The sequence below is a fragment of the Tupaia chinensis genome, unplaced genomic scaffold, assembly GCF_000334495.1.
Source record: "Tupaia chinensis unplaced genomic scaffold, TupChi_1.0 Scaffold000063_1, whole genome shotgun sequence".
Taxonomy (NCBI): domain Eukaryota; kingdom Metazoa; phylum Chordata; class Mammalia; order Scandentia; family Tupaiidae; genus Tupaia; species Tupaia belangeri.
In genome coordinates, this window is record NW_006159521.1 from 7,272,596 (window position 1) to 7,282,897 (window position 10,302).

Here is a 10,302-nt window from a genome sequence, read left to right on the forward strand (position 1 = left end):
TTCTCTCTCTCTCTCTCTGTCCCTCTCTGGTCAAATTAAAATAATGAATCAATACATCAATAAAGTTAAGTTAAATAATTCTTTAAAAAAAAAAAAAGCATATGTGATGAGGGGTGGGAGAGTTCTCTGAGAGAGAGATGGAAACTGGCAGAGCCCATGGAGACTAGCAAGAACAGGTCGTTTTAAGACGACCTATGTCTTCAGTAGAGTCCCCAGAGATGACCTGGGAAATGCGATGAAGTTGGGATGGCCTGGTGGTAGGGAGCTTGACGCAGGTCAGAAGGGCAGAGGGAGCCATCCATGCTTACCGAGCGGAGCACGGCCACCTAAGCCAACAGCCGTCCGCAGCACGTGTAGAGCTTTCAGGAAGAGGTGGCCAAGGATGATTGCAGGAATTATGGTTTTTCCCTTTTACTTGTTTTTTCTTTTTAGAATTTATTGATTTTATTTATTTATTTATTTATTTTAAATTTGGTATAAGGCACATGTGCTCACCAAAGAGAGAGAGAAAGAAAGCAAACCGCCAGGTCCAGGTCTCAAACCGTGATCAGCCATGTGGGAGTCTAGCACCTTAACCACCACGCCACCTGCTTGCCTATTTGTTTTTTTATTATTTGTTTTAATATGCTATAGGGTGCATGCTGTCACCAGAGAGAACAGAGAGAGAGAAATTAAGAAATTATCTCTCTCCCTGGGGGGATGGCCATACCGCAATCCCTATGCCTCCATTTTCCTCTCGAGATTTTGGGCACTTAGGCACGCATGCACGCACTCGCACCCACTGGGTCTGGGACTTGATCCACGTAGTTGGCCAGGTGGGATCCGCACCTTAACCTCTACACCACCTGCTGGCCCAGGAATTGTGTTTTTAAGCTCCTTCATCACATGAGCTCTTTCAGGATAATTGTAGGTCCCTGGACCAACCTCCTTCAAAATGGCTACTTGAGTGAAAATTTTTAGTTTTCTACAGGTTTTAGTATGTTAAGCCATTTCATACCCTTCAGAGATGTCAGAGTAAAAATAAATGTTGAAATCATCTCTTAACATAAACACAATTTTTTTTATCACCAACTTTGTTCAGCAGAAATAGTGGAAAATACCGGGGGATTGGTTAGATGGGCCTTCAATATCCAACCAGTGAATTTTATTATTTATTTATTTCGATAGATTTTTCTATAGGGCATGTGCACTCACCCGAGAGACAGAGAGGGACAGAGACAGAAAGCAAGAAATCACCCTGAGGGGAGATTTTTTTTTTTGAGAGGTTTTTGCTATAGGGTGCGTGCGCTCGCCAGACAGAGAGAGAGAGATAGAGAGACAGAAAGCGAGAAATCACCCCCCAGGGGGGATGGTCATGCTGCAATCCCTTCTCCTCCATTCCCCTCTCGGGATCTTGGGCACGCACGCTGTTAATTAAAGATAATAATGTAAAGGTACAGTACATTTATTAACATGGGAATATAATCACCAGAAAATGAAAAGGTTAGATTATGGACTATAGTGTCATTTTGTAAAAGAAAAAAAAAGGTAATTGTGTTTATAAAAAAATGTTAAAAGTGGTCTCCACCATTCCCTGTGGGGCTGCTCTCTCACCTTCTGTCTCTGGAGAGGGCACTCGCCTGCTGGCAAACTGATAAAAGGAAAGAAGAGAAAGAGCATAGACGGTCATCGCTGCGGTTCGTCAGGGAAATATGTGCTTCACTGTTTACTGCCTGCCCCGTGGTCTGCACTTCTAAATACAGGGCCAGCAGGCGGCATGGTGGTTAAGGCACTGGAATCCCACAGAGGCGACCGTGGTTTGAGTCCGAGACCTGGCAGCTTGCCTTCTCACATTCCCTCTGTTTCTCTCTGGCCAAATTTAAAAGTAGTAATAATAAATAAAATTAAATATTTTTTTTAAAACTTCTTTAAAAAATTAAAAAGTGTTGACCATACAGGGTGGTATTATTTCTGTACAAAAGAGGGTAACTTTTATAAAAACGTATTTGTATATAAGTGGGATTTGAAAAAGGTCATGGGAAAATGAAATTAAAATTTTTGTGCATTTTTAAAAATTTATGCATAGTTTTTCTGTGATATGCATTTTTCATGAACTTTTTGAAGTCCCCTCACACATGGAATTTTATTATTATTTATTTAATTTTATGTTTTATTATTTTTAAATTTGACCAAAGAGACAGCGAGCAAGAGAGGGGGGAAAATGAGAAAGCAAGCCACCAGGTCCAGGAATTGAACGTTGGTCAGCCATGTGAGAGTCCAACATCTTAACCACCACCTATTTCTTTTTTTTTCCAACTTTATTTGACCAAGAGTACTTTTTTAAAAAATAATTATTTATTTTATTTTCTTTATTCATTTATTTTTAAATTTGACCAGAGCGAGAGAGAGGGTGAGGGTGAGAGAGAGAGGAAGTGAGAAAGCAAGCCACCAGATTCAGGACTCGAACCCTGATCGGCCGTGTGGGAGTGTCCAGCACCTTAACCATCACGCCACCTGCTGGTCCCCAACCGCCACCTATTTCTTCCAGAAGTAGATAATATTGTTTGCCTTCAGAGAAGGGATCTGAGTGACTGTTTTCACTTGTTATTCTCTTGTACTTTTGAAAGTATAAAAATACAGTAAAAAAATAATATTTGCCCGGATGGCAGGTGACATGGTGGCTACAGTGCTGGACTCCCACATGGCTAATCACGGATCAAGTCCCAGACCTGACAGCTTGCATTAGATATTACAAAAGTAGGGCCAGCAGATGGAGAGGAGGTTAAGGAAACCAGATCCCATATGGCTGACTGTGGTTCGAGTCTCAGACTTGGCAGCTTGCTTTCTCAGTTTCCTTCTCTCTCTGTCTCTCTCTGGTCAAATTCAAAAATAAATATAAATAAATAATAAGGACAATGAACAAAATTAAATAATTCGTTTTTTAAAAAAATATATATTGTTTGTAAACTGTCAAGAATTATGGAGTATGAGCTAAAATTTTTTGCTATGTAAAGTAAATGTTTATGGAAAAATGTAAAAATAAATAAATGAAAGAAAAAAATATATATATATATTTGCCAGAGGATATGTGTACTTGCTGGAGAGAGAGAGAGAGAGAGAGACAGAGATAGGGAAGGTAAGAAAGCACCCCCAATGGGATTAGTCACGTAGCAATCCCCTCTCCTCCCTCTCTCCCTCTCTTCAAGGTCTCCAGACACATGCAAATGCACCTGGTGTGTTTCTGAAGCCACCAGGTCCAGCTCTTGAACAGCTTGGTCAACCATGTGGGATCCAGATGCTTTAACCACTGTGCCACCAACTGAGCCTCCAAAATAAATTTCTTAAAAAAGGATAATAGCGGGCTCAGTAGTTGGCATAATGTCTACGTTGCTAGACTCCAGTATAGTCAACTGTGGTTCGAGTCCCAGACCCAGTGGCTTAAACTCACGCTGGGCACGTGTGCATGCGTGCCTAAGATCCCGAGACGAGAATGAAGGAGAAGGGATTGCGGCTTGGGCATCCCCCCTGGGGGGGGATTTCTCGCTTTCTGTCTCTTTGTCTCTCTCTTTTTGGCAAGTGCACACACCCTATAGCAAAAACTTCTCAAAAAAAAAAAAAGGATAATAGTAAGTCCATGTTCTTTGGCCCAGGAGTCCATCCTATACAACTACGGCATATGGGCCAAAACAGAGGTACATTTACGGCACTGGGGGTGAAAGGCTGAGGACAGATGTCCCTCAGTAAGGGAAGAGCTGTATCGAGTTCGCTATATGATGCAGTTAGAAACAATGAGCTACAGGCAGGGGAAGATTATCTCAAGTATTGAAGGTAAATCAGATATAGAATGGCCCGTTTGCTGTTTTAGGTGAATTTTGCACAGAAATAGGCCTGAAAGATGCTTACCAAATAATTATTTGTGATGAAGAGACTCGAAAGAAGGTAGGAAGTTAAGCATTATGAAGGAGTCACAGAGCTGGTTCTCCAGGAAGCAGATTCTGAGATGGAGCTGAGTGTGGAAGGTGAACTGGGGTCACCCCATAGAGAGGGGGGAAGACAGGACTGTTAGCCCAGCAGCTGCCCAGAGCGGACTGGCCCTGCTCCGGGCAGCCATGGCTCGGCCCTCGTTCCGTCACTGCTGAGGCTGGCCTGATGCTGGGGGTGCTGTCTCACGTCCAGGCTGCAGGTTCTTTCTTGCAGGAGGATTTGAGGAGCACATCTGTGTCTGCCATGAGGGAGGGATTACTATTTTTTTTTATGAATTACTTATTTAATTTTTATTTGTTGTTATTTTTTACTTTAACCAGAGTCATAGAGAGGGAGAGAAGGGGAAAGTGAGAAACCAAGCTGAGAGGTCTGGGACTCAAACTGTGGTCCAGCCATGTGGGAGTCCAGCACCCCAATCACCATGCCACCTGCTGGCCCTGGGAAGGATTACTTTTTACAACTTTTTTTTTTTTTTTCATTTAAAATAAGAAAATGGGACCAGCCAAGTTGCATGGTGGTTAACAGCTGGATCCCACATGGCCAGCAGCACGGCACGTGTGCATGAGTGCGTGTTCAAAATCCCTAGTGGAGAGTGAGAAGAGATTGTGGAGTGGCCATCTCCCCTGCAGGGTGATTTCTCACTTTCCTTCTCTCTCTTGCTCTCTTCAGCAATGCACATGCCCTATAGCAAATTTAGAGTAAATAAATAATAAAATAGGGAATGAAAAAAATGTGGGTGGAGCCAGATCACCGAAGCCCCCGTGAGCAGTGTTTGGCTGAACGGCCTTCGTTTCCCATCGCTCTCTTCTTGCAGATCCTTCTGGCTGGTGGACCGGTCGACTACGAGGCAAACAGGGCCTGTTCCCCAACAACTACGTGACCAAGATCTGAGGCTCCGGAAACTCTGACATGGGGCGGAGTGCCAGGCGCAGGCAGGGGAGGGACACTGGGGGGCTCCCCTTCCGATTCACCATGAGCCCCAAGACCTGAAGCTGTGCTAGCACTTCCCCCATGGAGGACACTGAAAAAGCCGAGTTGGGCATGGGGAGCGTCACTCCATAAGTGATCTTAAAAGGCCGCCTATTTGTAGGAACCCAGGAAGGCACAACAGCCCAGATTTATTTATTGTATTTAAGCCTGGTGAGAGGACAGGCGAGGTCTGCTCGGACCTTGCTGGCTTCTATCCAACAGCACCCTGCTCGCTCACCAGGCCCAGGGAATGGCTGTGGGTGGCCGCGACAAGTGCCTTGAGTTGAAGAGCACATTTCTTTCATTCCTCTCTTCCATACCTGCCGCATTCCTCTCCACACCTTCCCTTTTATTTATTGTATTTAAGCCTGGTGAGAGGACAGGCGAGGTCTGCTCGGACCTTGCTGGCTTCTATCCAACAGCACCCTGCTCGCTCACCAGGCCCAGGGAATGGCTGTGGGTGGCCGCGACAAGTGCCTTGAGTTGAAGAGCACATTTCTTTCATTCCTCTCTTCCATACCTGCCGCATTCCTCTCCACACCTTCCCTCAGGGAGGACCCCCCCCACAGGCCGGCCTGGGCGGACTGACCTGCCGAGCCCACAGGGACAGAGGGTGTTGGGGCCCCCCGGGGCCACCGGGAAGGGGCGGGGCTGGGTGGGGGCTGGGCTGTCAGCCATGCTTTCTCTGGGTCTGCAGTTGGAATGTGGCTGGCCCATGTTGGTTTTGTGTTTAATGCTGTACTTATTATAAGGATCTCTTTTTTTCAAGCTGTACATTTATAAAAACAGATCATATACTGTATATAGAAAAATCTCGATGGTAGAAACATGTATGAATGGCTAAGTAGTAGCCTCTGTACTCATCCATAAGGTAGGTTTTACACAGAGCTCGCACCAGGTACTTCCAGATGTGCCCTGCCCCTTGTCAGCTACAGAAAGTGTCACCGCTCCCCCGCTCAGTCCCTGCAGACCCTTCAGTAATTTCCCTGTGGGTAATTTTCTTCTGTCCCCTCTGCAGCCCTCCCCCTACCTCCTAAATAAATAGAGGAATCAGTGACTTGCTTTGTTCTTTCATGATATTTGGTATGAGTGGACTTGTGTCCCCCCCCCCACCAAAAAAAAACAAAAACAGATCTTGGGAGTCCTAACCACCAGTACCTCAGAACATGACATTATTTGGAAATAGGGTCATTAGAGAGGCGACAAATTAGTTCTTATTTCAGTATAATGGTGTCTGGATAGAAGGGACAAATTGGAACAGAAACTCCTCCTTATACACACACACACAGACACACGCACACACAGGATGATACGAAGAGGCAGGGAGAAGATGGCCGTCTACACGCCAAGGAGCGAGGTCAGGGACAGATCCTCTCACAGCCCACACAAGGAACCAACCTCAGCATGGCTTAATCTTGGACTTCTACCCTCCAGAACTGTGAGGATAGTTGTCTAATAAGCTGCCCTGGAAAACTATTGCAGTCTTGGGACCAGCAGTTAGCGTATGTCGCTGGACTCCCACGTAGTCGACCACAGTTCGCATCCCGGACCCGGTGGCTTAAACTCACGCTGGGTGCGTGTGCATGTGTGCCCAAGATCCCGAGAGGAGAATGGAGGAGAAGGGATTGTGGCGTGGTCATCCCCCTGGGGGGTGATTTCTCACTTTCTATCTCTCTGACTCTGTCTGTCTGGCGAGCGCACGCGCCCTACAGTGAAAATCTCTCCAAAAAAAAAACACTAATGCAGTCTTGTAATAGTAATAGCTAAAATTCGGAAACAATGTATGTCCGTCATGGGATGATTATTACAGGAAACTTGTTTCTCTTCCTCTCCTGGATGCCACAGCCATTCTCAGACTACTGGGAAACTGGGAGTTAATTGGCATATATCTTTCTGTCATTTCAGGATGTTCAAGTCCACAGGGAGAAATTATTGGGGACTTTACACAGGACAAAATGTCTCTGGGGCCCGCTGATGGCATGGCAGTTAAGGTGGCTGGATCCCACATGGTCTATGTGGTTTGAATCCCAGCCCTGGTGGTTTGAAAAATGTGTGGGAGAGGCCGGCAGGTGGCTTAGTGTTTAAGACACTGGACTCACATATGGTTGACGCAGTTCTAGTCTCGGATCCAGTGGCTTGAAACTCGTGCCAGGCGCATGTGCATGCATGCCCAAAATCCCTGGAAGAGAATGGAGAAGGGATTGCAGCAGGCCGCCCCACGAAGGGCGGGGTGACTTCTCTTTCTCTGTGTCACTGGTGAGTGCATATGCACTATAGCAAAAATCTCTTAAAAAGAAAGAAAGAAAGAAAGAAAGAAAAATGGTGGGATACAAATGTCTGTGCACCCTAAATTCGGACAGGTGAAGACATGGAGATAGCATTGTGGCATCAGCACGTCCCACCGAGGGGTTATTTCTCCCTCCGTCTGCCAAACACATGCTCTCACCGGCAAATTTAAAAAGTACGTTTACCATTTTAGAAACGAGAAGTGAGGCCCGGCACATGCACCCAAGGCCCTCTCAGCTGGAGGGCTGGTGGAGGAGTCACGGCATGATGAGACCTGGACATGGGCACCCCTTTCTTACACAGGAAATAAATTTAAAAACAGAAAAACATTTTGTTTAATTGCCAGAGGTTGTGTACATTTGTCAGAGAGAAGGGAGAGGAAGACGGCACCTTCCAGTGAGGTGGTCACGCCACATCCCTTCCCCATTTCTCTCTCCTGTTGGGATTTGGGGCACACGTGTGCACGCACGCACACTCAGCCGGGGTATTTTTTAAGCTCCTGAGCCAGGAGTCTTTAAGTGCATGGTTGCTGTGTGCGAACTGGCTCTCAAAAACTAGACCACAGGGGTGCCTCGAACCTGAGAAACTTAAAAATACTCAGAGCCAGGAGGTGGCACGGCAGTCGAGGCACTGACCTCCCACATGGCTGACCGCAGTTCAAGTATCATACCTGGTATCTTGAAAATCCTGCCAGGCACGTGTGCCTGTGTGCCCAAAATCCCAGGAAGATACGGGATTGCGGCATAGCCGTCCCTGAGGGTGATTTCTCCCACTCACTGTCTCTCTAGTGAGTGCACGTTCCCCGTGGCGAAAACCTTCAAATGAAAAAAAAAAAAAAAAAATACTCTTGACACTTCGGCCAGGCTCCACGGTAACGCCATCATGGTCGCGTGGCCTCTGGAAGATCGCACCATCCACTGAGAGGATGAAAGTAGAGATGGAGACGACCAGAGCGTGAAAGTGCTCGACCTCACCGACTTCGGGACCGTGTCTTAAGGACCCCAGAGGCCCAGGTCACTCCGAGAGCAGCGGGGCAGAAGTGCTCACGAGCGGCCTACAGCAGGGAGAGCGCCCAGCTTCCTGAACACGCCAAAGGGCCTGCTCGTCCCGTCCCTGCTTTGGGAAAGCAGACAGGCATGGCGGGGGCGAAGAGCAGCTCCTCAGAGGTGACGCCCACCGTGTCCCAGCCTACCGGGAGCAGACCCAACTCACCACACCCTGGTTCGGCCCTGTGAAGGGGGGAAGAGCATGAGGGCCGCGATGTCCCTTTTCAGGGACTTGCCCCAGGAATCGCATATGCCACGTCCACCGCCCCCTGCTGGCTGAGCTTAGTGGCATGCCCTGGGCTGTGAGCAGGCCCAGGTGTGCAGAGCTGTGAAGGAACATGCCCAGAGCTCCAGAGCAAGGAGTCCCTGTCCTGCAACCACGGCTGCTCCTCGGCAGAGCTGCTCACAGGACAAGTGGGAGACACAGACGTGCGTCTACAGGGCTCAGGAACTCTGCTGGCGCCAGGGCATGGCTCACACAACCCACACTTCCCTCCGGGGACTCCTTCCCCAGACCTCCCCTGAGCGCAGCCACACCAAGCCAGGCCCTCCCTCCAGGTGCTACCACTTCTGCCAGAGGTGATCTCCCAGTCGGGACCAAACTGGCCACAGGGCTGGAGTCTGGTTCCCAGGGCAACCGGGCAGAGCAGTATGGTGCACCTTCGGGGGAGCAGTCCCCTGTGTGTTCCGAACCCCTCACTCTTGGTCAGGAGTGGGAGCCATTCTGTAATGCCACCTCCTTCCTCCGTGGTCATACTGATGGCAGTCCTTCCTCGGTTAATTAATGCTGCCAGCTAATCTTGAGGCCTGTCTCTCCTACGGTGCTGGAAGACTGGCTCCTTGTGGCATGTCACCTTGCCCGGGGCCACACAGGTCTTGTCCCCTTGGGGAACCTTGTCAGAACCCTGATCTCATGGCAAGGGCTATGCTTTTAATCCTTCTCCACTTCAACATTTAGGAATGCAGTAGGCAATTGTAGGCCTTAAACTTCTGATATCTGTCTCTGGGAGGAAAAAAAAAAGAAAAATAAACACTCACACTGGACTTAATGGATAGAAACCCGTGAACTTCCGGGAGGAGCGAGAGCGTGTCTAACACCTTCGCATCCCCTCAGTCCGCCTCTTTCCGAACCGCCGCTGTGTTCCTGAAGCTGATGCTCGGGGTCGCCTGTGCCCTGGACACTGCGTTAAGCGTCTAACACTGCAGCATGGCAGCTCCTCAGGTACCTTGTCCCCTTCCACAGGTGCGGAGACGGAGGCAGGGACGTCCCGCAGCCGCTAAGGCAGACTCAAAGCCGAGCACCGCCTCGGGTGTACTCCCCAATACCGTGGGCACATCCTCTCACTGTCGGATCGCAGGGTTTTATGATAGGATTTCTCCTTTTGTCACTTTTTCTACATTTGTAACATTCTAGTTGGGGTGGGGCCTCCTATGGTGCAGAAGGATGAATCTAAAAGTCTTTTTTTAAGACATCCTGGAAATCAGAATTTTTTGACCGGGGCAATTACTATCGCACCAAGTAGGACAAGGAACAAGGGAACTGCAAAGCGTCCCGGAGTATGCCTGTGGAGCCACCCTTCCTCGGGGAGAAGCTGAGCGCAAGCATCCCTGGGAAGTGACGCCCCACTGCACCACCACGCACAAGTGCCATCGAGATGAGCGAGGGGGCCATGGGAACAGCTTCATCAGCTCAACCAGAGCGCCACACGTGGATTCTCACACACGAAGTAGAGGCAGCGAGGCCCCAGAGCCTGGCGGAAGCATCTGCCAGAGTACATGTAAACAAGCGGAAGGTCCAGAGCAGCCTGCCGCGACAGCTCCGGGGGCATGGCCAACCTTACACCTCCAGAAGAGAAACTAGTAGAGTGAAAACTGAAGGTACACAATAGTTGAAAATGCTGACTAGGGAGACCATAGTTGGCGTAATGGCTATGTCGCGGGACTCCCACATAGTCGACCGCAGTTTGAGTCCCGGACCCAGTGTCTTAAACTCATGTCGGGCGCGTGTGCGTGCGTGCCCAAGATCCCGAGAGGAGAA

At 48.5% G+C, this 10,302-nt stretch overlaps 1 protein-coding gene across 2 annotated transcripts in view; it reads left to right on the plus strand.

Moving 5' to 3' along the window:
* Positions 1-4,918, plus strand: part of MYO1E (myosin IE) — a 301,820-nt gene extending 296,902 nt beyond the window's left edge. For both annotated transcript variants that reach the window (XM_027765947.1, XM_006141773.3), the window contains one exon: positions 4,778-4,918. Coding sequence is in view for 1 of the 2 variants with exons in the window: in XM_006141773.3 (XP_006141835.1) it covers positions 4,778-4,854 (77 nt within the window). In the remaining variant the exon portion in view is untranslated. The remainder of the gene's footprint in view (positions 1-4,777) is intronic.
* The last annotated feature ends 5,384 nt before the right edge of the window (positions 4,919-10,302 follow it).